Here is a 27,160-nt window from a genome sequence, read left to right as displayed (position 1 = left end):
TTGTTGATTGAATCCTTTTTTCTGGTTTAAATGATTTTTCCTTGTACACATTATTTCTCAGTTGGACACTACCATAAGCATGTGTAGCTGCAGAGAGATGTGGAGAGAGAGTTTGTAATAAAACACCGGCCTCCACTGTTGTCATTGTTCTTACCCATCCTCTCTCTCTCCATCCATCCCCCTCTCTCCCTCACATGTGGAAAGCATTATATCCTGTCTGCTGGAGCATAGCAGTGAGGGTAGTAGCAAACTGTGGATCTGGGAGGCAGGGACAGGTCTGGGATCAGTGTAGGGGATCTCCTCTGTGCTGGGTGACTAGGGCCTCGCCCGTTTGCACAAAAAGGGGTTTGTTATTAAAGAACCGCACACTCCGACAGGCCTTTCTCCCTCGACGAGGGGGAGGCAGGGGGAAGGGTTCACCAAAGTAGAGAGGTGGGCTAGTCGGCTGTTATTTTAGGTTTTGATGCCTGAGCCCTCTTTTGTTTAGGTTTTTGGGTACCTTGCATTTGCTGTCCTCGTCTTCTCTTGCTCTCTCTCTAGGGGAAGAGCTAACCTCCAGTCCTCCATAATTTGCCATGCATGGGTATGATGTAGCTTAGTTATGTTTTTGCTGTTTATTGTATTTTAATGAGGCATTTTATTGATTTGGGATTGCCTGCCTGGGATTGCTATTCAATGCATTCTCCATTCTACCGCTCTTCCTGTTGTGGATTTAACATAGTGGTTTATAAGGCTATCTCCATGTTGAGAAGCCATCATGTGTCGAGTCAGAGTGGAGTGAGTGGATCTTTGTGTCTGAGGCCTTGATATGGCGTGGTACGTTTTTATGGGGCTTCAATGTTTAGGCCATGCCACCAACGAGTTACCGTAGCAACGGACTTGAATCATTACACTAGCAGACCTGCTGTTGCGGGACCTCAGTGTTTCTGTACATGGCTCTGTTTTTAAAGAACCTAAATGGCGCTTTAGATTTGAATGTTCCAATAAACAGACCGTCTCCTCTTGTGGTCGAGTCAGAATACCATGACAACTGAGGCATAGTTTCATCAGTACAGAAACAAATGTGGAACTAATTGCATGTGTACTTTCACACTCTCTGCACACACACACATGCGCACGCACAGACAGACAGACAGACAGACAGACACACACAGACAGAGACAGACAGACAGACACACACAGACAGACACACACAGACAGAGACAGACAGACAGACAGACAGACAGACAGACAGACAGACAGACAGACAGACAGACAGACAGACGGGTGTACACAAACACACAGGAAACCGCGCACACACACTGTCCTGAGAGCCTCTCAATGAAGGGAGAGGAGGTGTAGATTTACCGATGTGGCCTGAGGGTTCAGTTCGTTAGTAAGATTAACCTAATTAAATTCTCTCTGTGTCTGGTTCTAAATACAGCAGCCATTGGCTGACAGGCAGGGATCCCAAGCTATTTCATTAGACAACCGTCTCTCTGTGTTGCTGAATTGAAATGGAGAAGTATTAATTAGCTAGCGTTTGTTTCTCTGAGGTTATTTAATGTGCCATTGTGGATAGAGGTATTAATATGGATCGTTTCTTCCTCAAGCTTGCATTACTGCCAACATATCAGCAAATCACATTTTATTTGTCACATGAGCTGTCACATGCGTGTTATGGATTGGTTGGGTAGAGTTTAGATTTGAAGTCTGGTTGTTGGTGTGTTGCTGAGGGAAAGGCATCTCTTTTAGTGTGTGTTTTTGGGGGAGATGCAATTTCTATTTGTTGCTAAAAACAGAGTTGTGTTCCCCGTCAGAAAAATTGAAGAAGGAATGGGGGGTGGGGGACCTCACATCAGAGGCAGAGCTAGGATGCCTCACTCTTGGCTCCAGCCCTTTGTAGTCCAATGAGCGGAGCAGCTCTGAGAGTGGGGAGGGAAGGAGGGGAGTGCCGCGCCGCAGTGTACCTGCAGCAGGATGCAGCAGCTCCCTCCACCCATCTCAGCTTCCTAAAGCCCGTCTGTCCTTTCATCTGCTGCTGTTTGTACCCTGCTTGGCTCCTGTCTCTCCTGCCAGCCCCTGAGCTCCCACGCACTCTAACCCCTCCCCCACTCCGCAGAGCACACGTGAAAAATATACTCACATATATATATATATATATATATATATGTGTGTGTGTGTGTGTGTGTGTGTGTGTGCACGCTCGCACACACACACACCACACACACACACACACACACACACACACACACACACACACACACACACACACACACACATTCATTCATTCATGTGTGATATGGAGGAACTTGATGCACCACACCTAAGCAATGCGTCCATTTTTCCATCACCCTTTCAGGTGCCAGACAGTGGCCGGGTCCGAATACCCATACTAGCGGACTAAATGGTATGCGAAATAATAACATTGTATAGTATGTGACATTTTGAAAATAGTACTCCAAATGCGCCATCCAATGCACACTTGCGTTAACTCCCGCCATTCATTCATTTTGGTACAGCGCGTCTGATTATCAGCTGTTGTCAAACACACCAATTCTACTCGATCAAACGCCAAAATGATTATGCAGTTTTAAGTATGTGGTTTGCTAGTATGGTATTCAGACTCGAGCAGAGGGTGGTGCAGTCAGCCCAACGCAGCACAAGGGCACGCTTCAGGACATCCACAGCACCTGGTGTCCCTTCAGCCTCCTGAGCCACGGCCTGTTCATCCTGCTACCATCTAGAAGGTGTAGACAGTACAGGGGGATCAAAGCTGAGACTGAGAGACTGTTAAACAGCTTCTATCTCCAGGCCATCGGACTGTTAAACTGTCATCACTAGCCGGCCTCCACCCAGTGTCTCCAGTATCTCAGAAACGGCTGCCCTCCTGGGCTTTTCACCTACAATAGTGTGTAGGGTTTACAGAGAATGGTGCGACAAACAAAAAACATCCAGGCAGCGGCATTCCTGTGAGTGAAAACAGCTGGTTGATGAGAGGTCGAAGGAAAAGTGGGCTCCAGTGGACACACCATCACCAACACTGGACAACTGAGAAGTGGAAAAACTCTGCCTGGTCCGACAAATCCCGGTTCTGTTGCGTCATGCTGATGGCAGAGTCAGGAATTGATGTAAGCAGCATGAGTCCATGGACCCATCCTGCCTGGTGACAACGGTACAGGCTGGTGACGGTGCTGTAATGATGTGGGAAATGTTTTCCTGGCACACTTTAGGTCCCTTGATACCAATTGAGCAACAAACATTGCAGAATCCATGCATCAAATAATTAAGTCTGTTTTTGAGGCAAAGGGCCACTCCCTCTCTCACCAGTCCAATCCAAAATGACTGTGGCTCAAGGCTCCGGACTGAATTTAGGTTTATTCCCCCCACCTCAACCTCCCCTCACCTCACACCCATCTAATGAAAACGATTTGTAGTCTGTGTCTGTTCCCCATCCCCAGTCTGATTGATTTGAGAGGAATCTCTATTTTCTGGCTGTGTTGTCAGCTGTTTTTACACTGGAAGTTCCTGTTTTAAAGAGCTGCTCCTTTAAGAAGAAAGTCGCTTGAAAAGAAAATGGGTTCTTTGGTGGTTTACTGCATCTCAGAGAAGACCAGGCTAGAGAGACACTAAGAGAAGACCCGGCTAGAGAGACGCTAAGAGAAGACCCGGCTAGAGAGACACTAAGAGAAGACCCGGCTAGAGAGACACTAAGAGAAGACCCGGCTAGAGAGACACTAAGAGAAGACCCGGCTAGAGAGACACTAAGAGAAGACCCGGCTAGAGAGACACTAAGAGAAGACCAGGCTAGAGAGACACTAAGAGAAGACCAGGCTAGAGAGACACTAAGAGAAGACCAGGCTAGAGAGACACTAAGACAACGTAGTTATTTGTTGTCCTTGTGATTTATGATTGTCAAGTGCATTCTGGTGAATGAGGCCGTACGGGTGGCTTTGGTCATTCAAGAGCCCACCCTAAGCTTTGATAAGTTTAAGAGGAAAATAATAAAATAGCTACCTATATACAACTTTGTTCCATTCATTTGTTTATACTTCAACTAGCTTCAAGTATGAAACCATACCCTGGTAGGATCCTGAGGTGTGGGTGTGCCTGCAGTCTCTCCCTCTGGGTCAGGGGAGCCAGGGTGAGCCGTATTGGATTCCAGTTGGAGGCATTCCTCCCTGCCCAGGTCTGTGAAAGCCACCGCGCCACGTCCAACAACAAACAAACAGCCTGCACTAATACATGCTGTACCATCTCTGGGTTGGCTTTCAGTTTTCCAAGTAACGCTGTGGGTAAAGTGTGCAGCATGTTGGCTGTGTGTCTGTTTGTTTCCCATGATTAACTAACACATACCTGTCAATGTGGACCTGAGCCTACCTCTTTAACTTCAGTAGAGAATGAAACCATCTCAGAAAGGCCTCTAATCTTTACCTGATCCCCCTGACAGACAGCTTTCCAGGGTTTACTTCTCTGTTTAGGAACCCAGGAACCAAGGTCAGCGTGACAAGTCTCCTCTTGATTGTGGGAGGTCCCATGAATCACGCAATAAAATGGAGTGAACTCCGGGTTAGTGAGGCAGGCAGAGTGAGGCATGCTGGGTAGTTGGTGCCCATCTGCTCTGGAATGTGTCCTACAGGACAGGTGTGTGAGTGTGCATGTGGAACATGGCAGTAGAGAAGCTTAAAGACCTGACACATTAAGTCAACATTTATTTAACATGTTTTACCTGGCACTAACTGCTGAGCCAGGTGTGTGTGTGTGCACGAGCGTAAAGCACACCAGTGCAAGTGTTAAAGGATTTTGTGTTAGTGTTAAGGTCATACAAGGACCTCTGTTATTCTCCCTGCCATGTTGGTAGTTTAATGCAGTAGAATATGGGTGTTATTCTCCCTGCCATGTTGGTAGTTTAATGCAGTAGAATATGGGTGTTATTCTCCCTGCCATGTTGGTAGTTTAATGCAGTAGAATATGGGTGTTATTCTCCCTGCCATGTTGGTAGTTTAATGCAGTAGAATATGGGTGTTATTCTCCCTGCCATGTTGGTAGTTTAATGCAGTAGAATATGGGTGTGACCGAAACCTTTAAAGCCACTCCACTTGGCCACAAAGACAACATATTTTTTTTCAAGCTAATTTCTTACAATTCTACACATTTTGACATGGGTGGAGAGAAACATTTACACTTGTAAAGCTAGTTCCTGCAATTCTATATGTTTTGTCTACACATATTGTCATGGGGCAACAAAAAATAAAACAATTTTAAAGCAAATTCTCTGCAATTTTACACATTATACCATGGCTAATGCCATTTTCTTCTGCTGAGTGACCCCAACATAACTATATCAATGGGCCCCATGCCATGACATGTTTACAATCTTACATTCTCCCTGACTGTCTAGTTTATATTTTGGTGATACTTAGTTTTCAAAGATGATCTCATTTAAATATATACTTCATATGTGGTTTTAGCCGTTTACTTTTACACTGAAATCTTTTTACTAGCCCGCCGCTGCTTGTATTCATTTAGGGGAAACACTTGGTTTATGCTTGTGCTTTATGATTTGTACAATATGATGTGTATCATATGTTGCCTACGACCCAAAGTTTTGAATGGGTTCAGGTGGTTTTGCAGTCAGTCAGCTTGTAGGCAGTATTTGACCAAAGTTGAAAGCACTAGTAAATGTTTCTAAGATGGCCGGACTGATCTATTAGAGAGTAAATGCGCCTGTAACCAATTATCTTCAATGGACAGGAGCAGGCAGGTCTGATTTCTGAAGGCATAACACAATCTTATTACTGTAATTGACTTCACTTAGTAGCAATAGTATAATTCCAGGAAATGGTCCATTTACCAGTGAAATAACTCCACCAAGGTCTTTACTTTGGAGGGGACCTAGGAGGGCATGGAGTTATTCTCTCATTCTTTTCATTTCCATTTAAACGTAAAGGCAAAGGCAGAGAAGCGTTGAAGGGTGTAGTAAAGTAAATAACACGACCTAATAAGACCTTGTCAACAAATGACTGGTAATGAAGCGAGACATTCACGTCACAGCAAAAGAAAACCTCTGAAATTAAGCAATCAGAATAAATCCATGTGTATTTGCATCGGTATGAAGAGAGTTGGGCCTTGTGTGATTTAGTTTTAAGCAGCAAGTCTTTCTACAGCATACTAACCCTGTTTCTCTCCTCTCTCTCTCTGCAGAGAATCTTCAACTCATTTGTGTACACAGAAAAGACCTCAAACAGAGAGACCGAGGTACAGCAGGTGAGTCACTCTGGGTGCTCCTTCCTGTGTGTGTGCATAGGATGTGCGTTTTTGATTGTCTGTGCTGCAGTAAACACACACAACAATCATCAGAGGGAAAAAGGGCTTATTAAAATTCTACAGCTGCCGCCTCATCAGCTTCTAAGTTCTGTTTTCCTCTCCTCCACGCTATCCTCTCCTATATCCTCTCTTCCACTCTATCCCCTCCACTATCCTCTCCTATATCCTCTCCTCCACGCTATCCTCTCATCTATCCCCTCCACTATCCTCTCCTATATCCTCTCCTCCACGCTATCCTCTCATCTATCCCCTCCACTATCCTCTCCTATATCCTCTCCTCCACGCTATCCTCTCCTCTATCCCCTCCACTATCCTCTCCTATATCCTCTCTTCCACTCTATCCTCTCCTCTATCCTCTCCTATATCCTCTCTTCCACTCTATCCTCTCCTCTATCCCCTCCACTATCCTCTCCTATATCCTCTCCTCCACTCTATCCCCTACACTATCCTCTCCTATATCCTCTCCTCCACTCTATCCTCTATCCCCTCCACTATCCTCTCCTATATCCTCTCTTCCACTCTATCCCCTCCACTATCCTCTCCTATATCCTCTCCTCCACGCTATCCTCTCCTCTATCCCCTCCACTATCCTCTCCTATATCCTCTCCTCCACTCTATCCTCTCCTCTATCCCCTCCACTATCCTCTCCTATATCCTCTCCTCCACTCTATCCTCTATCCCCTCCACTATCCTCTCCTATATCCTCTCTTCCACTCTATCCTCTATCCCCTCCACTATCCTCTCCTATATCCTCTCTTCCACTCTATCCTCTCCTCTATCCCCTCCACTATCCTCTCCTATATCCTCTCCTCCACTCTATCCTCTCCTCTATCCCCTCCACTATCCTCTCCTATATCCTCTCCTCCACGCTATCCTCTCCTCTATCCCCTCCACTATCCTCTCCTATATCCTCTCCTCCACGCTATCCTCTCCTCTATCCCCTCCACTATCCTCTCCTATATCCTCTCCTCCACGCTATCCTCTCATCTATCCTCTCCTATATCCTCTCCTCCACGCTATCCTCTCATCTATCCCCATCCACTATCCTCTCCTATATCCTCTCTTCCACTCTATCCTCTCCTCTATCCCCTCCACTATCCTCTCCTATATCCTCTCATATATCCTCTCTTCCACTCTATCCTCTCCTCTATCCCCTCCACTATCCTCTCCTATATCCTCTCTTCCACTCTATCCTCTCCTCTATCCCCTCCACTATCCTCTCCTATATCCTCTCCTCCACTCTATCCTCTCCTCTATCCCCTCCACTATCCTCTCCTATATCCTCTCCTCCACTCTATCCTCTCCTCTATCCCCTCCACTATCCTCTCCTATATCCTCTCCTCCACTCTATCCCCTACACTATCCCCTCCTATATCCTCTCCTATATCCTCTCCTCCACTCTATCCTCTCCTCTATCCCCTCCACTATCCTCTCCTATATCCTCTCCTCCACTCTATCCTCTCCTCTATCCCCTCCACTATCCTCTCCTATATCCTCTCCTCCACTCTATCCTCTATCCCCTCCACTATCCTCTCCTATATCCTCTCTTCCACTCTATCCTCTATCCCCTCCACTATCCTCTCCTATATCCTCTCTTCCACTCTATCCTCTCCTCTATCCCCTCCACTATCCTCTCCTATATCCTCTCTTCCACTCTATCCTCTCCTCTATCCCCTCCACTATCCTCTCCTATATCCTCTCTTCCACTCTATCCTCTCCTCTATCCCCTCCACTATCCTCTCCTATATCCTCTCTTCCACTCTATCCTCTCCTCTATCCCCTCCACTATCCTCTCCTATATCCTCTCTTCCACTCTATCCTCTCCTCTATCCCCTCCACTATCCTCTCCTATATCCTCTCTTCCACTCTATCCTCTCATCTATCCCCTCCACTATCCTCTCATATATCCTCTCCTCTACACTATCCCCTCCTATATCCTCTCCTATATCATCTCCTCCACTCTATCCCCTCCACTATCCTCTCCTATATCCTCTCTTCCACTCTATCCTCTCCTCTATCCCCTCCACTATCCTCTCCTATATCCTCTCTTCCACTCTATCCTCTCATCTATCCCCTCCACTATCCTCTCATATATCCTCTCCTCTACACTATCCCCTCCTATATCCTCTCCTATATCATCTCCTCCACTCTATCCCCTCCACTATCCTCTCCTATATCCTCTCCTCCACTCTATCATCTCCTCTATCCCCTCCACTATCTTCTTCTATATCCTCTCCTCCACTCTATCCCCTACACTATCCCCTCCTATATCCTCTCCTATATCCTCTCCTCCACTCTATCCTCTCCTCTATCCCCTCCACTATCCTCTCCTATATCCTCTCCTCCACTCTATACTCTCATCTATCCCCTACACTATCCCCTCCTCTATCCTCTCCTCTATCCTCTCCTATATCCTCTCCTCCACTCTATCCCCTCCTATATCCTCTCCTATATCCTCTCCTCCACTCTATCCCCTCCTATATCCTCTCCTATATCCTCTCCTCCACTCTATCCTCTCCACTATCCTCTCCTATATCCTCTCCTATATCCTCTCCCCTCCTCTACCCCCTCCTCTATCCTCTCCTATATCCTCTCCTCCACTCTATCCCCTCCACTATCCCCTCCTATATCCTATCCTCCACTCTATCCTCCACTCTATCCTCCACTCTATCCCCTCCACTCTATCCCCTCCACTATCCCCTCCACTATCCCCTCCACTATCCCCTCCACTCTATCCCCTCCACTCTATCCCCTCCACTCTATCCCCTCCACTCTATCCCCTCCACTCTATCCCCTCCACTCTATCCCCTCCACTCTATCCCCTCCACTCTATCCCCTCCACTCTATCCTCTCATCTATCCTCTCCACTATCCCCTCCTATATCTTCTCCTCCACTCTATCCCCTCCACTATCTTCTCATCTATCTTCTCATCTATCCTCTCATCTATCCTCTCATCTATCCTCTCATCTATCCTCTCATCTATCCTCTCATCTATCCTCTCATCTATCCTCTCATCTATCCTCTCATCTATCCTCTCATCTATCCTCTCCACTATCCCCTCTTATATCTTCTCCTCCACTCTATCCCCTCCACTATCCCCTCCACTATCCTCTCCTATATCCTCCCCCCCACTATCCTCTCCTATATCCTCTCCTCCATTCCATTGTCTCCTAACTGTGCAGTAAGGCTTCCCTCTGAGAAGGTGATGCTGAAATGAAACCTTGTCTCTCTCTACCTGAACTGTAATGCAGTATTAGAGTGAATACATGTCATTTCATCTCCACTCTCCCATGGTTGGTAATAAAGAGGCAACATTAGACTCCTAGCTAGATCTGTTAAAACAAGTGAATGTAATTCAACTTTATTTCTCCCTTCAGGAGCTATTAAGAAAGGTGAAGCCCACTGCCCAGCCAGCTCAGTGTGTTACTCTGGCCCCGGGCACTGTGAGCAGAGCTAATGAGCTGGCACTGTGTAGAGTAGTAGTAACTACAGCAGTCTGCTTACTGCCCGTGCCCATTCCTGCGCTGCAGTGCTCTGTGATGTTTTCACTGTTTAGTTTGAAAGACTGGCAGTTTCCATTTCCACTGGCTCAGTATAATACAGTACAGTAGTTGGCCCTGGATCACTTTAATCAATAAGTCATTTTATCTTTTCCCCCCTCTGTTTCTCCCCACAGCTACTGCTGTCATTCATCTGATCCATGGTCATTAGTTTAGTACCTGGTAATGCCCATAGGCTGTATAGGTACTACCACTCCTTCTGTGTGGAGATAGAAAACAGTAGGCTTTGATGCCCACATTTGTTTCCAGTATGTTGATATTTAGAAGGTTCCAGTCACCATGGTAACACGGCCTGCCAGTCGATACAGTACCTCAGTTGATAATAGTTTCTCTCCTGTCCGTTTGGAGGTCGGCTGGAGATTTAAATAATGCATTTTATGGTGCTGTTAGAATTCATCAAATATATACAGTAGTGTCTCTGTAGAAATTGCTCGCCCCTAAATGCATGGGTACACCGGTGGTGTTTGCCGGCCGAGAGTACTTGGCACCTCTGAACAGAGTACTTGGCACCTCTGAACAGAGTACTTGGCACCTCTGAACAGAGTACTTGGCACCTCTGAACAGAGTACTTGGCACCTCTGAACAGAGTACTTGGCACCTCTGAACAGAGTACTTGGCACCTCTGAACAGAGTGCTGGATGCAATTTGCATACCAAGTGCAAACCAATTCTATATGTAGAAACCAATTCTATATGTAGAAACTGACAAACGCCTACCGGCAATGGTCCCTAAAACACACTGCACCGAACGAATGGCAGATCAACGTTCAGTGCAGTGTGTGCAGTCCCCAAGCCTCAGGCCAATTAAGCATTACCAAGACCAGACTTGGCATCGCTGGCATGATTCTCCCTGGGTAGGAGGGAGATGGCATGTTGGCACCATGGCAGCCAAACGGCACCAATTAGAGCCGAATCCACAGTGGGGAGGAACCCAAAGACAAAAGACTGACAGAGATGGGCAGGGAGAAGGAGCCTGGCTTTGAGACTGGCACCCTGGCTCCTCTTAACTATCCTCTCCTCTACCTCTCATTACCCAGCTTACATAGGAGCAGGGAGAGGAGAGGAGAGCGGGACATCTGTCACCAAGTAATGACATGGGCTGGCCCACTCCTCTTGTCCCAGAACGATGGGTAACAGTGTAATGAACAGGACTGTAGATGGTTGTTTGGTTTAAGTGGTGTTTTTACAGGATACACCAGGATATCTTCTGTCTCTCCTCTGGGGAGATGAGATGGAGTCTGCTGTTTGCTCCTCTGGGGAGATGAGATGGAGTCTGCTGTTTGCTCCCCTGGGGAGATGAGATGGAGTCTGCTGTTTGCTCCTTTGGGGAGATGAGATGGAGTCTGCTGTTTGCTCCTCTGGGGAGATGAGATGGAGTCTGCTGTTTGCTCCCCTGGGGAGATGAGATGGAGTCTGCTGTTTGCTCCTTTGGGGAGATGAGATGGAGTCTGCTGTTTGCTCCTCTGGGGAGATGAGATGGAGTCTGCTGTTTGCTCCCCTGGGGAGATGAGATGGAGTCTGCTGTTTGCTCCTTTGGGGAGATGAGATGGAGTCTGCTGTTTGCTCCTTTGGGGAGATGAGATGGAGTCTGCTGTTTGCTCCTTTGGGGAGATGAGATGGAGTCTGCTGTTTGCTCCCCTGGGGAGATGAGATGGAGTCTGCTGTTTGCTCCTTTGGGGAGATGAGATGGAGTCTGCTGTTTGCTCCTCTGGGGAGATGAGATGGAGTCTGCTGTTTGCTCCCCTGGGGAGATGAGATGGAGTCTGCTGTTTGCTCCTCTGGGGAGATGAGATGGAGTCTGCTGTTTGCTCCTCTGGGGAGATGAGATGGAGTCTGCTGTTTGCTCCCCTGGGGAGATGAGATGGAGTCTGCTGTTTGCTCCCCTGGGGAGATGAGATGGAGTCTGCTGTTTGCTCCTCTGGGGAGATGAGATGGAGTCTGCTGTTTGCTCCCCTGGGGAGATGAGATGGAGTCTGCTGTTTGCTCCCCTGGGGAGATGAGATGGAGTCTGCTGTTTGCTCCCCTGGGGAGATGAGATGGAGTCTGCTGTTTGCTCCCCTGGGGAGATGAGATGGAGTCTGCTGTTTGCTCCTTTGGGGAGATGAGATGGAGTCTGCTGTTTGCTCCCCTGGGGAGATGAGATGGAGTCTGCTGTTTGCTCCTTTGGGGAAATAGAATCAGCAGAGAGAGACAACGGCAGACAATGGGCAGCTAGCCTATGGTCAAAAGCTGCCTATAGATGGATGTATAGTTGTCTCTGGGGTCTCTCTGTCTGTCTCTGGGGTCTCTCTGTCTGTCTCTGGGGTCTCTCTGTCTGTCTCTGGGGTCTCTCTGTGTGTGTCTGTCTCTGGGGTCTCTCTGTGTGTGTCTGTCTCTGGGGTCTCTCTGTGTGTGTCTGTCTCTGGGGTCTCTCTGTGTGTGTCTGTGTCTCTGGGGTCTCTCTGTGTGTCTGTCTCTGGGGTCTCTCTGTGTGTGTCTGTCTCTGGGGTCTCTCTGTGTGTGTCTGTCTCTGGGGTCTCTCTGTGTGTGTCTGTCTCTGGGGTCTCTCTGTGTGTGTCTGTCTCTGGGGTCTCTCTGTGTGTGTCTGTCTCTGGGGTCTCTCTGTGTGTGTCTGTCTCTGGGGTCTCTCTGTGTGTGTCTGTCTCTGGGGTCTCTCTGTGTGTGTCTGTGTCTCTGGGGTCTCTCTGGGTGTGTCTCTGGGGTCTCTCTGGGTGTGTCTCTGGGGTGTCTCAGACCACTGAGACACACCACCTAACAGTGACATTTAAAGTAAAGGCCAGCTAGAGCTAATGGAAGGGCTTCTCTGTTTCTGTTCAGCTCTATGGAATGACCTTGATGGGCTGGTTATTTAGTAACATTCACCCAGTCTGGTGTTGATCCGGGTCATAGCTCTCCTCCCTAACCCAGCTGTATTCTAGCCATAACCACACTGAACCAGAACAACACAATACAGCTGCATGGTCAGAGACCGGCTGGCAAGAGCTACAGCAACCACAGAGCCCAACCTGTGTCATAGTGAAGGGGATTTGTGGGTAAAGAGAGGGTGGGAGGTCAGGGGAGTGAGTGGTGAGGCCTGGTAGGCGGGTGGGTGACTGGGATTTGTGGGTAAAGAGAGGGTGGGAGGTCAGGGGAGTGAGTGGTGAGGCCTGGTAGGCGGGTGGGTGACTGGGATTTGTGGGTAAAGAGAGGGTGGGAGGTCAGGGGAGTGAGTGGTGAGGCCTGGTAGGTGGGTGGGTGACTGGGATTTGTGGGTAAAGAGAGGGTGGGAGGTCAGGGAGGAAATGGTGCTTTTGGCTATGGAAAATAGTAAGACCCTAAACCTGTGCTTTGCAGTTCTTGAGTTTCTAGTTTCTCTGCAGTCATTAATGGGTATTTCTCTATTTACCCCCATTGTGGTACACACTTACACACACACACACACACACACACACACACACACACACACACACACACACACACACACACACACACACACACACACACACACACACAGACATGATACTGCTGTGGTACACACACACACACACACACACACACACACACACACACACACACACACACACACACACACACACACACACACACATTATACTGCTGTGGTACACACACACACACACACACACACACAGACACACACATGATACTGCTGTGGTACACACACACACACAGACATGATACTGCTGTGGTACACACACACACAGGCATGATACTGCTGTGGTACACACACACACACACACACAGACATGATACTGCTGTGGTACACACACACACACACACACACACACACACACACAGACATGATACTGCTGTGGTACACACACACACACACAGACACACACATGATACTGCTGTGGTACACACACACACACACACACAGACATGATACTGCTGTGGTACACACACACACACAGGCATGATACTGCTGTGGTACACACACACACACACACACACACACACACACAGACACACACACACACACACACACACACACACAGACATGATACTGCTGTGGTACACACACACACACACACACACACACACACACACACACACACACACACACACACACACACACACACAGACATGCTACAGTCCAGATTGGGGCTAATTGCTGTGTGAGCTTGTTGGTCCGGCCCAGTCTGAGGGGGTTTACAGTATGAATGAGTCCCAAATGGCACTATAGTGCACTATAGTCAGGCTACATAGTGCACTACTGTTGACCTCAGCCTTATAGCCTGTAGTCAGAAGTAGTGCACTATATAGGGAGCCATTTAGGACTGATCCTATGTATAGTGTGGCTGTGTAATACAGGGTGACGCCGCTGGGCCTGTATAAAGTCCTAATGGGAGCAGCGGCTGTCTGATTTAATAGGAATAGCAGCTGGCTGATTAAGGGTATTGCGGTCAATGGGTCAGAGCACATTCCTCTGTTCCTGGCCTGGGCCAGGGCTGTGTTGGCAGGCATGGCTCATTATGCCATGTAAACAGACATGGCGACTGGTTGCCGTAGTAGTGGTTCTGTCCTGTTTTTCCCAGGCAGTAATTGAATGTAGTGACTTCAGTCTTTGAGTCTTTAAAAAAACACTATTTTAGTCATTTAGCAGACTCTGGAATCCAGAGCAACTTACAGTAGCAATTAGGTTTAAGTGCCTTGCTCAAGGGCACATCGGCACATTTTTTAACTATTCAGCTCAGGGATTTAAACCAGCGACCTTTCGGTTACAGGCCCAACACTGTTAATCGCTAGGCTACCTGCCGCCCCAGTCGTGTTACTGTGTAGGCCTAAAGCTGCTGTATGTTTTGAGTTGGAGTTAGTAGGGCTTGTTTGTGTTCATTTCTAATCTGTTTTATTGTACGGAGGCTATGTAGCCTATGTGTTTGAATGCATGTGGGTGTGAGTTGCGACGGTCCCGTAGGTTCTAACTAGGTTCCCTGTGGGGGCTTTTCATTGGCTCCAGAGTACGAACAGGTACCTGTTGTGAGGAGCTGCTGGTGCGCTGGTTATTAGTGTCCCCCAGGGGGAACCCTTTTTGCACGAGGCTCAGAGATGTGTGCACTCAGGCATGACTCCCCCTCTGAGAGCTGTAATGTATACCTAGCTTTAGCTAACACACTTACACAGGACAGACAGTAATGTTGAGCAAAAATGCACTCAAATCTTATAGTATTTTTCGTTTTTTAAACAACTAATTTACTGACCGGTTCAGTCATTTGAATTCAAATTTTGTTTTTCTGTGAGTTTTCAGTAGAGAGTTGTAGTTTACAACAAGCCAATATTCTACATAGTTCAGCGCCAAAAACGTGGTAATTAACTGCAATGACCATAATCCACTTGTCCGTTCTGGGTGTTTCTTTAACGCCTGCTACATTAGGTTAGTGTGGGGAAGCCACAGAAGGATGCGCGATGGAGAGAGATAGAGAGCTGTTGCTTCAAGGTATCTCTACCTGAAAATACACGATCTAAATGATTGATAGTTGGTATTCAGCAGTCATAAAAGTATGCCTTATTTACTCTGAAGAACTACTAAAATAGTGATTTTGTCAGACAGCATAGACAACCGCTCTATAGAGATGAGATGACTTGGAATGAAATAAAGTCATCAAATGTAATATACACAACAACTGAAATATTTCATTAAAGTAATGTGAATAAATGATGGTTATTAAGTGATAAGCAGTCACGGGCAGTCACTACTTTTATTAATTGTTTTATTCTGTGTTACAGCATTCAACCCACAGAATACTCAGTGCATTTAATAATAATTTAAAAAAAATCACAAACCATTATTTTTTGATAATCAAATCGGGCCAACCTCAAAAAGCACAAATCGCTCAGCACCAACACATCGGACTAGTCAGGCTTAACACTAACCAGCAGGATTCAATTATCTGCCCTTTGTTTAGGAGGGACTAGATTTTCATTTTTCCTTCTTGGTTTCCATGCCTTTGAGCGTGTAACAGGTTTATTCCTCACTAGCCCTCCACCATCCATCATGACTTCTCCTGAACGCTGACAGCTTTCACACAGAGTCTGGTTCTGAGGGCTTTGATGCTGTTCACAGATCTTTCCCTTGGTAATTCAGACAGTATGTACGAGGACCTTGTGTTATACGTGCCTTGTTCAAACTGTGATTAATATAGAACGTAGTCTATCTGACCTATAGAATGGGAGGGTACTCATACATGCTACTCATACATGAATAGGTGCTCAACTAATGGCCTTCATCTTCTGACTGAGTGTGTGCTGTAATTCCACCATGATGATGACGAGGACCTTCTGTACCATGTCATACAGAATATATCTAACTGTGTGTGTGTGTGTGTTTGGTCGTAGCTTGCGAAGAAGATCCGTGAGAAGTTTAACCGCTACCTGGATGTGGTGAACAGGAACAAGCAGGTAGTGGAGGCGTCATACACAGCCCACCTGACCTCTCCTCTGACCGCCATCCAGGACTGCTGCACCATCCCCCCCTCCATGGTTGAGTGAGTATTAACCTGATCCACCAACACACAAACCCCTTACCCCCTTCCTGTCTTTAAATGTGTTTTGATCCTTTCTAGTAACACTTATCTCCATGTGTGCAGTGGTGGTGGTAGTGAGCTGTGGTGGTGGTGGTAGTGAGCTGTGGTGGTGGTGGTAGTGAGCTGTGGTGGTGGTGGTAGTGAGCTGTGGTGGTGGTGGTAGTGAGCTGTGGTGGTGGTGGTGGTAGTGAGCTGTGGTGGTGGTGGTGGTAGTGAGCTGTGGTGGTGAGCTGTGGTGGTGGTGGTGAGCTGTGGTGGTGGTAGTGAGCTGTGGTGGTGGTGGTAGTGAGCTGTGGTGGTGGTGGTAGTGAGCTGTGGTGGTAGTGAGCTGTGGTGGTAGTGAGCTGTGGTGGTGGTGGTAGTGAGCTGTGGTGGTAGTGAGCTGTGGTGGTGGTGGCTGGGTGGAGGCGGTGTGAGCTGTGGTGGTAGTGAGCTGTGGTGGTGGTGGTGGTGAGCTGTGGTGGTGGTGGTAGTGAGCTGTGGTGGTAGTGAGCTGTGGTGGTGGTGGTAGTGAGCTGTGGTGGTGGTGGTGGTAGTGAGCTGTGGTGGTGAGCTGTGGTGGTGGTGGTGAGCTGTGGTGATGGTGGTAGTGAGCTGTGGTGGTGGTGGTAGTGAGCTGTGGTGGTGGTGGTAGTGAGCTGTGGTGGTGGTGGTAGTGAGCTGTGGTGGTGGTGGTGGTAGTGAGCTGCGGTGGTGGTGGTGGTAGTGAGCTGTGGTGGTGGTAGTGAGCTGCGGTGGTGGTGGTGGTAATGAGCTGCGGTGGCGGTGGTGGTAGTGAGCTGTGGCGGTAGTGAGCTGTGGCGGTGGCGGTAGTGAGCTGTGGTGGCGGTAGTGAGTGGCGGTAGTGAGCGGCGGTGGCGGTAGTGAGCGGCAGTGGTGGTAGTGAGCTGCGGCGGTGGTGGTAGTGAGCTGTGGCGGTAGTGAGCGGCGGTGGCGGTAGTGAGTGGCAGTAGTGAGCGGCGGTGGCGGTAGTGAGCGGCGGTGGCGGTAGTGAGCGGCGGTGGCGGTAGTGAGCGGCGGTGGCGGTAGTGAGCGGCGGTAGTGAGCGGCGGTGGCGGTAGTGAGTGGCGGTAGTGGTAGTGAGCTGCGGTGGTAGTGGGCGGCGGTGGTGGTGGTGGTGGCGGCGGTAGTGAGCGGCGGTAGTGGGCGGTGGTGGTGGTAGTGGGCGGTGGTGGTGGTAGTGGGCGGTGGTGGTGGTAGTGAGCGGTGGTAGTGTTGGTGGTAGTGAGCGGCGGCGGTGGTAGTGGGTGGTGGCAGTGGTAGTGAGCGGCGGCGGTGGTAGTGAGCGGCGGCGGTGGTAGTGGGCGGCGGTAGTGGTAGTGAGCGGCGGTAGTGGTAGTGAGCGGCAGTGGTAGTGGGCGGCGGCGGTGGTAGTGAGCGGCGGCGGTGGTAGTGGGCGGTGGCGGTGGTAGTGAGCGGTGGTGGTAGTGGGCGGTGGCGGTGGTAGTGAGCAGCAGTGGTAGTGGGCGGTGGTAGTGAGCGGCGGCGGTGGTAGTGGGCGGCGGCGGTGGTAGTGGGCGGCGGCGGTGGTAGTGAGCGGTGGTGGTAGTGAGCAGCAGTGGTGGCGGTGGTAGTGAGCGGCGGTGGTAGTGAGCGGCGGTGGTAGTGAGCGGCGGTGGTGGTAGTGAGCGGCGGTGGATGAGCAGTAGTAGTAGTAGTAGGGATGAGCAGCAGTGGTAGTAGTGGGGATGAGCAGCAGCAGTAGTAGTAGTTGTAGTGGTGGTGGGGATGAGCAGCAGTAGTTATAGTGGTGGTGGGGATGAGCAGCAGTAGTAATAGTGGTGGTGGGGATGAGCAGCAGTAGTAATAGTGGTGGTGGGGATGAGCAGCAGTAGTAATAGTGGTGGTGGGGATGAGCAGCAGTAGTAGTGGTGGTGGTGGGGATGAGCAGCAGTAGTAGTAGTGGTGGTGGGGATGAGCAGCAGCACTGGGGGTGGTGGTGGTGGGGATGAGCAGCGCACGGGGGTGGTGGTGGTGGGGATGAGCAGCAGCGTAGTAGTGGTGGTGGGGATGAGCAGCAGCAGCGTAGTAGTGGTGGTGGTGATGAGCAGCAGCAGTAGTAGTGGTGGTGGGGATGAGCAGTAGCAGTAGCAGTAGTAGTGGTGGTGGGGATGAGCAGCAGCAGCAGCGTAGTAGTGGTGGTGGGGATGAGCAGCAGCAGTAGTAGTGGTGGCGGGGATGAGCAGCAGCACTGGGGGTGGTGGCGGGGATGAGCAGCAGCACTGGGGGTGGTGGCGGGGATGAGCAGCAGCACTGGGGGTGGTGGCGGGGATGAGCAGCAGCACTGGGGGTGGTGGCGGGGATGAGCAGCAGCACTGGGGGTGGTGGTGGTGGGGATGAGCAGCAGCACTGGGGGTGGTGGTGGTGGGGATGAGCAGCAGCACTGGGGGTGGTGGTGGTGGGGATGAGCAGCAGCAGTAGTAGTGGTGGTGGTGGGGATGAGCAGCAGCAGCAGTAGTAGTGGTGGTGGGGATGAGCAGCAGCAGCAGCAGTAGTAGTGGTGGTGGTGGGGATGAGCAGCAGCAGCAGTAGTAGTGGTGGTGGGGATGAGCAGCAGCAGCAGCAGTAGTAGTGGTGGTGGGGATGAGCAGCAGCAGCAGCAGCAGCAGTAGTAGTGGTGGTGGGGATGAGCAGCAGCAGCAGCAGTAGTAGTGGTGGTGGGGATGAGCAGCAGCAGTAGTAGTGGTGGCGGGGATGAGCAGCAGCACTGGGGGTGGTGGCGGGGATGAGCAGCAGCACTGGGGGTGGTGGCGGGGATGAGCAGCAGCACTGGGGGTGGTGGCGGGGATGAGCAGCAGCACTGGGGGTGGTGGCGGGGATGAGCAGCAGCACTGGGGGTGGTGGCGGGGATGAGCAGCAGCACTGGGGGTGGTGGCGGGGATGAGCAGCAGCAGTGGGGGGTGGTGGCGGGGATGAGCAGCAGCGGGGGGTGGTGGCGGGGATGAGCAGCAGCAGTGGGGGGTGGTGGCGGGGATGAGCAGCAGCAGTGGGGGTGGTGGCGGGGATGAGCAGCAGCAGTGGGGGTGGTGGCGGGGATGAGCAGCAGCAGTGGTGGTGGTGGTGGGGATGAGCAGCAGTGGTGGTGGTGGTGGTGGTGGTGGGGATGAGCAGCAGTGGTGGTGGTGGTGGTGGGGATGAGCAGCAGTGGTGGTGGTGGTGGTGGTGGGGATGAGCAGCAGCACTGGGGGTGGTGGTGGGGATGAGCAGCAGCACTGGGGGTGGTGGTGGGGATGAGCAGCAGCACTGGGGGTGGTGGTGGGGATGAGCAGCAGCACTGGGGGTGGTGGTGGGGATGAGCAGCAGCACTGGGGGTGGTGGTGGGGATGAGCAGCAGCACTGGGGGTGGTGGTGGGGATGAGCAGCAGCACTGGGGGTGGTGGTGGGGATGAGCAGCAGCACTGGGGGTGGTGGTGGGGATGAGCAGCAGCAGTGGTGGTGGGGATGAGCAGCAGCAGTAGTAGTGGTGGTGGGGATGAGCAGCAGCAGTAGTAGTGGTGGTGGGGATGAGCAGCAGCAGTGGTGGTGGTGGTGGTGGTGGGGATGAGCAGCAGCAGTGGTGGTGGTGGGGATGAGCAGCAGCAGTGGTGGTGGTGGTGGTGGTGGGGATGAGCAGCAGCAGTGGTGGTGGTGGTGGTGGTGGGGATGAGCAGCAGCAGTGGTGGTGGTGGGGATGAGCAGCAGCAGTGGTGGTGGTGGTGGTGGTGGGGATGAGCAGCAGCAGTGGTGGTGGTGGTGGTGGGGATGAGCAGCAGCACTGGGGGTGGTGGTGGGGATGAGCAGCAGCACTGGGGGTGGTGGTGGGGATGAGCAGCAGCACTGGGGGTGGTGGTGGGGATGAGCAGCAGCACTGGGGGTGGTGGTGGGGATGAGCAGCAGCACTGGGGGTGGTGGTGGGGATGAGCAGCAGCACTGGGGGTGGGGATGAGCAGCAGCAGCACTGGGGGTGGGGATGAGCAGCAGCAGCACTGGGGGTGGGGATGAGCAGCAGCAGCACTGGGGGTGGGGATGAGCAGCAGCAGCACTGGGGGTGGGGATGAGCAGCAGCAGCACTGGGGGTGGGGATGAGCAGCAGCAGCACTGGGGGTGGGGATGAGCAGCAGCAGCACTGGGGGTGGGGGTGGGGATGAGCAGCAGCAGCAGTGGGGGTGGGGGTGGGGATGAGCAGCAGCAGCAGTGGGGGTGGTGGTGGGGATGAGCAGCAGCAGCAGTGGGGGTGGGGGTGGGGATGAGCAGCAGCAGCAGTGGGGGTGGTGGTGGGGATGACCAGCAGCAGCAGTGGGGGTGGTGGTGGGGATGAGCAGCAGCAGCAGTGGGGGTGGTGGTGGGGATGAGCAGCAGCAGCAGTGGGGGTGGTGGTGGGGATGAGCAGCAGCAGCAGTGGGGGTGGTGGTGGGGATGAGCAGCAGCAGTGGGGGTGGTGGTGGGGATGAGTAGTAGTAGTAGTGGTGGTGGGGATGAGCAGCAGCAGCAGTAGCAGTAGTAGTGGTGGTGGGGATGAGCAGCAGTAGCAGTAGTAGTGGTGGTGGGGATGAGCAGCAGCAGCAGTAGTAGTGGTGGTGGGGATGAGCAGCAGTAGTAGTATTGGTGGTGGGGATGAGCAGCAGTAGTATTGGTGGTAATGGGGTGAGCAGCAGCAGTAGTAGTTGTAGTGGTGGTGGGGATGAGCAGCAGCAGCAGCAGTAGTAGTTGTAGTGGTGGTGGGGATGAGCAGCAGTAGTATTGGTGGTAATGGGGTGAGCAGCAGCAGTAGTAGTTGTAGTGGTGGTGGGGATGAGCAGCAGCAGCAGCAGTAGTAGTTGTAGTGGTGGTGGGGATGAGCAGCAGCACTGGGGGTGGTGGCGGGGATGAGCAGCAGCAGTGGGGGGTGGTGGCGGGGATGAGCAGCAGCGGGGGGTGGTGGCGGGGATGAGCAGCAGCAGTGGGGGGTGGTGGCGGGGATGAGCAGCAGCAGTGGGGGTGGTGGCGGGGATGAGCAGCAGCAGTGGGGGTGGTGGCGGGGATGAGCAGCAGCAGTGGTGGTGGTGGTGGGGATGAGCAGCAGTGGTGGTGGTGGTGGTGGTGGGGATGAGCAGCAGTGGTGGTGGTGGTGGTGGTGGGGATGAGCAGCAGCACTGGGGGTGGTGGTGGGGATGAGCAGCAGCACTGGGGGTGGTGGTGGGGATGAGCAGCAGCACTGGGGGTGGTGGTGGGGATGAGCAGCAGCACTGGGGGTGGTGGTGGGGATGAGCAGCAGCACTGGGGGTGGTGGTGGGGATGAGCAGCAGCACTGGGGGTGGTGGTGGGGATGAGCAGCAGCACTGGGGGTGGTGGTGGGGATGAGCAGCAGCACTGGGGGTGGTGGTGGGGATGAGCAGCAGCACTGGGGGTGGTGGTGGGGATGAGCAGCAGCACTGGGGGTGGTGGTGGGGATGAGCAGCAGCACTGGGGGTGGTGGTGGGGATGAGCAGCAGCACTGGGGGTGGTGGTGGGGATGAGCAGCAGCAGTAGTAGTGGTGGTGGGGATGAGCAGCAGCAGTAGTAGTGGTGGTGGGGATGAGCAGCAGCAGTGGTGGTGGTGGTGGTGGTGGTGGTGGGGATGAGCAGCAGCAGTGGTGGTGGTGGTGGTGGTGGGGATGAGCAGCAGCAGTGGTGGTGGTGGTGGTGGTGGTGGGGATGAGCAGCAGCAGTGGTGGTGGTGGTGGTGGGGATGAGCAGCAGCACTGGGGGTGGTGGTGGGGATGAGCAGCAGCACTGGGGGTGGTGGTGGGGATGAGCAGCAGCACTGGGGGTGGTGGTGGGGATGAGCAGCAGCACTGGGGGTGGGGATGAGCAGCAGCACTGGGGGTGGGGATGAGCAGCAGCAGCACTGGGGGTGGGGATGAGCAGCAGCAGCACTGGGGGTGGGGATGAGCAGCAGCAGCACTGGGGGTGGGGATGAGCAGCAGCAGCACTGGGGGTGGGGATGAGCAGCAGCAGCACTGGGGGTGGGGATGAGCAGCAGCAGCAGTGGGGGTGGGGATGAGCAGCAGCAGCAGTGGTGGTGGGGATGAGCAGCAGCAGCAGTGGTGGTGGGGATGAGCAGCAGCAGCAGTGGGGGTGGTGGTGGGGATGACCAGCAGCAGCAGTGGGGGTGGTGGTGGGGATGAGCAGCAGCAGCAGTGGGGGTGGTGGTGGGGATGAGCAGCAGCAGTGGGGGTGGTGGTGGGGATGAGTAGTAGTAGTAGTGGTGGTGGGGATGAGCAGCAGCAGCAGTAGCAGTAGTAGTGGTGGTGGGGATGAGCAGCAGCAGCAGGTAGTAGTGGTGGTGGGGATGAGCAGCAGCAGCAGCAGTAGTAGTGGTGGTGGGGATGAGCAGCAGCAGCAGCAGTAGTAGTGGTGGTGGGGATGAGCAGCAGCAGCAGCAGTAGTAGTGGTGGTGGGGATGAGCAGCAGCAGTAGTAGTGGTGGTGGGGATGAGCAGCAGCACTGGGGGTGGTGGCGGGGATGAGCAGCAGCACTGGGGGTGGTGGCGGGGATGAGCAGCAGCACTGGGGGTGGTGGCGGGGATGAGCAGCAGCACTGGGGGTGGTGGTGGGGATGAGCAGCAGCACTGGGGGTGGTGGTGGTGGGGATGAGCAGCAGCACTGGGGGTGGTGGTGGTGGGGATGAGCAGCAGCACTGGGGGTGGTGGTGGTGGGGATGAGCAGCAGCAGTAGTAGTGGTGGTGGTGGGGATGAGCAGCAGCAGCAGTAGTAGTGGTGGTGGGGATGAGCAGCAGCAGCAGCAGTAGTAGTGGTGGTGGGGATGAGCAGCAGCAGCAGCAGCGCGTAGTAGTGGTGGTGGGGATGAGCAGCAGCAGCAGCAGTAGTAGTGGTGGTGGGGATGAGCAGCAGCAGCAGCAGTAGTAGTGGTGGTGGGGATGAGCAGCAGCACTGGGGGTGGTGGCGGGGATGAGCAGCAGCACTGGGGGTGGTGGCGGGGATGAGCAGCAGCACTGGGGGTGGTGGCGGGGATGAGCAGCAGCACTGGGGGTGGTGGCGGGGATGAGCAGCAGCACTGGGGGTGGTGGCGGGGATGAGCAGCAGCACTGGGGGTGGTGGCGGGGATGAGCAGCAGCAGTGGGGGGTGGTGGCGGGGATGAGCAGCAGCGGGGGGTGGTGGCGGGGATGAGCAGCAGCAGTGGGGGGTGGTGGCGGGGATGAGCAGCAGCAGTGGGGGTGGTGGCGGGGATGAGCAGCAGCAGTGGGGGTGGTGGCGGGGATGAGCAGCAGCAGTGGTGGTGGTAGTGGGGATGAGCAGCAGTGGTGGTGGTGGTGGTGGTGGGGATGAGCAGCAGTGGTGGTGGTGGTGGTGGTGGGGATGAGCAGCAGTGGTGGTGGTGGTGGTGGGGATGAGCAGCAGCACTGGGGGTGGTGGTGGGGATGAGCAGCAGCACTGGGGGTGGTGGTGGGGATGAGCAGCAGCACTGGGGGTGGTGGTGGGGATGAGCAGCAGCACTGGGGGTGGTGGTGGGGATGAGCAGCAGCACTGGGGGTGGTGGTGGGGATGAGCAGCAGCACTGGGGGTGGTGGTGGGGATGAGCAGCAGCACTGGGGGTGGTGGTGGGGATGAGCAGCAGCAGTGGTGGTGGGGATGAGCAGCAGCAGTAGTAGTGGTGGTGGGGATGAGCAGCAGCAGTAGTAGTGGTGGTGGGGATGAGCAGCAGCAGTGGTGGTGGTGGTGGTGGTGGGGATGAGCAGCAGCAGTGGTGGTGGTGGGGATGAGCAGCAGCAGTGGTGGTGGTGGTGGTGGTGGGGATGAGCAGCAGCAGTGGTGGTGGTGGTGGTGGGGATGAGCAGCAGCACTGGGGGTGGTGGTGGGGATGAGCAGCAGCACTGGGGGTGGTGGTGGGGATGAGCAGCAGCACTGGGGGTGGTGGTGGGGATGAGCAGCAGCACTGGGGGTGGTGGTGGGGATGAGCAGCAGCACTGGGGGTGGTGGTGGGGATGAGCAGCAGCACTGGGGGTGGGGATGAGCAGCAGCAGCACTGGGGGTGGGGATGAGCAGCAGCAGCACTGGGGGTGGGGATGAGCAGCAGCAGCACTGGGGGTGGGGATGAGCAGCAGCAGCACTGGGGGTGGGGATGAGCAGCAGCAGCACTGGGGGTGGGGATGAGCAGCAGCAGCACTGGGGGTGGGGATGAGCAGCAGCAGCAGTGGGGGTGGGGGTGGGGATGAGCAGCAGCAGCAGTGGGGGTGGTGGTGGGGATGAGCAGCAGCAGCAGTGGGGGTGGGGGTGGGGATGAGCAGCAGCAGCAGTGGGGGTGGTGGTGGGGATGACCAGCAGCAGCAGTGGGGGTGGTGGTGGGGATGAGCAGCAGCAGCAGTGGGGGTGGTGGTGGGGATGAGCAGCAGCAGCAGTGGGGGTGGTGGTGGGGATGAGCAGCAGCAGTGGGGGTGGTGGTGGGGATGAGTAGTAGTAGTAGTGGTGGTGGGGATGAGCAGCAGCAGCAGTAGCAGTAGTAGTGGTGGTGGGGATGAGCAGCAGCAGCAGTAGTAGTGGTGGTGGGGATGAGCAGCAGCAGCAGTAGTAGTGGTGGTGGGGATGAGCAGCAGTAGTAGTATTGGTGGTAATGGGGATGAGCAGCAGCAGTAGTAGTTGTAGTGGTGGTGGGGATGAGCAGCAGCAGCAGCAGTAGTAGTTGTAGTGGTGGTGGGGATGAGCAGCAGTAGTATTGGTGGTAATGGGGTGAGCAGCAGCAGTAGTAGTTGTAGTGGTGGTGGGGATGAGCAGCAGTAGTATTGGTGGTAATGGGGTGAGCAGCAGCAGTAGTAGTTGTAGTGGTGGTGGGGATGAGCAGCAGCAGCAGCAGTAGTAGTTGTAGTGGTGGTGGGGATGAGCAGCAGCACTGGGGGTGGTGGCGGGGATGAGCAGCAGCAGTGGGGGGTGGTGGCGGGGATGAGCAGCAGCGGGGGGTGGTGGCGGGGATGAGCAGCAGCAGTGGGGGGTGGTGGCGGGGATGAGCAGCAGCAGTGGGGGTGGTGGCGGGGATGAGCAGCAGCAGTGGGGGTGGTGGCGGGGATGAGCAGCAGCAGTGGTGGTGGTGGTGGGGATGAGCAGCAGTGGTGGTGGTGGTGGTGGTGGGGATGAGCAGCAGTGGTGGTGGTGGTGGTGGTGGGGATGAGCAGCAGCACTGGGGGTGGTGGTGGGGATGAGCAGCAGCACTGGGGGTGGTGGTGGGGATGAGCAGCAGCACTGGGGGTGGTGGTGGGGATGAGCAGCAGCACTGGGGGTGGTGGTGGGGATGAGCAGCAGCACTGGGGGTGGTGGTGGGGATGAGCAGCAGCACTGGGGGTGGTGGTGGGGATGAGCAGCAGCACTGGGGGTGGTGGTGGGGATGAGCAGCAGCACTGGGGGTGGTGGTGGGGATGAGCAGCAGCACTGGGGGTGGTGGTGGGGATGAGCAGCAGCACTGGGGGTGGTGGTGGGGATGAGCAGCAGCACTGGGGGTGGTGGTGGGGATGAGCAGCAGCACTGGGGGTGGTGGTGGGGATGAGCAGCAGCAGTGGTGGTGGGGATGAGCAGCAGCAGTAGTAGTGGTGGTGGGGATGAGCAGCAGCAGTGGTGGTGGTGGTGGTGGTGGGGATGAGCAGCAGCAGTGGTGGTGGTGGTGGTGGTGGGGATGAGCAGCAGCAGTGGTGGTGGTGGTGGTGGTGGGGATGAGCAGCAGCAGTGGTGGTGGTGGTGGTGGGGATGAGCAGCAGCACTGGGGGTGGTGGTGGGGATGAGCAGCAGCACTGGGGGTGGTGGTGGGGATGAGCAGCAGCACTGGGGGTGGTGGTGGGGATGAGCAGCAGCACTGGGGGTGGTGGTGGGGATGAGCAGCAGCACTGGGGGTGGGGGATGAGCAGCAGCACTGGGGGTGGGGATGAGCAGCAGCAGCACTGGGGGTGGGGATGAGCAGCAGCAGCACTGGGGGTGGGGATGAGCAGCAGCAGCACTGGGGGTGGGGATGAGCAGCAGCAGCACTGGGGGTGGGGGTGGGGATGAGCAGCAGTGGGGGTGGGGATGAGCAGCAGTGGGGGTGGGGATGAGCAGCAGCAGCAGTGGGGGTGGTGGTGGGGATGAGCAGCAGCAGCAGTGGGGGTGGTGGTGGGGATGACCAGCAGCAGCAGTGGGGGTGGTGGTGGGGATGAGCAGCAGCAGCAGTGGGGGTGGTGGTGGGGATGAGCAGCAGCAGCAGTGGGGGTGGTGGTGGGGATGAGCAGCAGCAGTGGGGGTGGTGGTGGGGATGAGTAGTAGTAGTAGTGGTGGTGGGGATGAGCAGCAGCAGCAGTAGCAGTAGTAGTGGTGGTGGGGATGAGCAGCAGCAGCAGTAGTAGTGGTGGTGGGGATGAGCAGCAGTAGTAGTATTGGTGGTGGGGATGAGCAGCAGTAGTATTGGTGGTAATGGGGTGAGCAGCAGCAGTAGTAGTTGTAGTGGTGGTGGGGATGAGCAGCAGCAGCAGCAGTAGTAGTTGTAGTGGTGGTGGGGATGAGCAGCAGTAATTGTAGTGGTGGTGGGGATGAGCAGCAGTAATTGTAGTGGTGGTGGGGATGAGCAGCAGTTGTAGGGGTGGTGGGGATGAGCAGCAGTTGTAGGGGTGGTGGGGATGAGCAGCAGTTGTAGGGGTGGTGGGGATGAGCAGCAGTTGTAGGGGTGGTGGGGATGAGCAGCAGTAGTAGTAGTGGTGGTGGGGATGAGCAGCAGTAGTAGTAGTGGTGGTGGGGATGAGCAGCAGTAGTAGTAGTGGTGTTGGGGATGAGCAGCAGTAGTAGTAGTGGTGGTGGGGATGA

General features: G+C 54.0%; 1 protein-coding gene across 2 annotated transcripts in view; it reads left to right on the top strand.

Moving 5' to 3' along the window:
• cachd1 (cache domain containing 1) overlaps positions 1–27,160 on the top strand; it is a 112,406-nt gene that overhangs the window by 25,803 nt on the left and 59,443 nt on the right. For both annotated transcript variants that reach the window (XM_014123422.3, XM_014123420.3), the window contains exons 2-3: positions 6,184–6,246; positions 16,200–16,348. In XM_014123422.3, the coding sequence (XP_013978897.1) occupies positions 6,184–6,246; positions 16,200–16,348 (212 nt within the window). The remainder of the gene's footprint in view (positions 1–6,183; positions 6,247–16,199; positions 16,349–27,160) is intronic.

Source organism: Salmo salar, chromosome 10, assembly GCF_965601325.2.
Source record: "Salmo salar chromosome 10, fSalSal1, whole genome shotgun sequence".
Lineage (NCBI taxonomy): Eukaryota > Metazoa > Chordata > Actinopteri > Salmoniformes > Salmonidae > Salmo > Salmo salar.
This window is presented reverse-complemented; position numbering and strand designations above follow the sequence as displayed.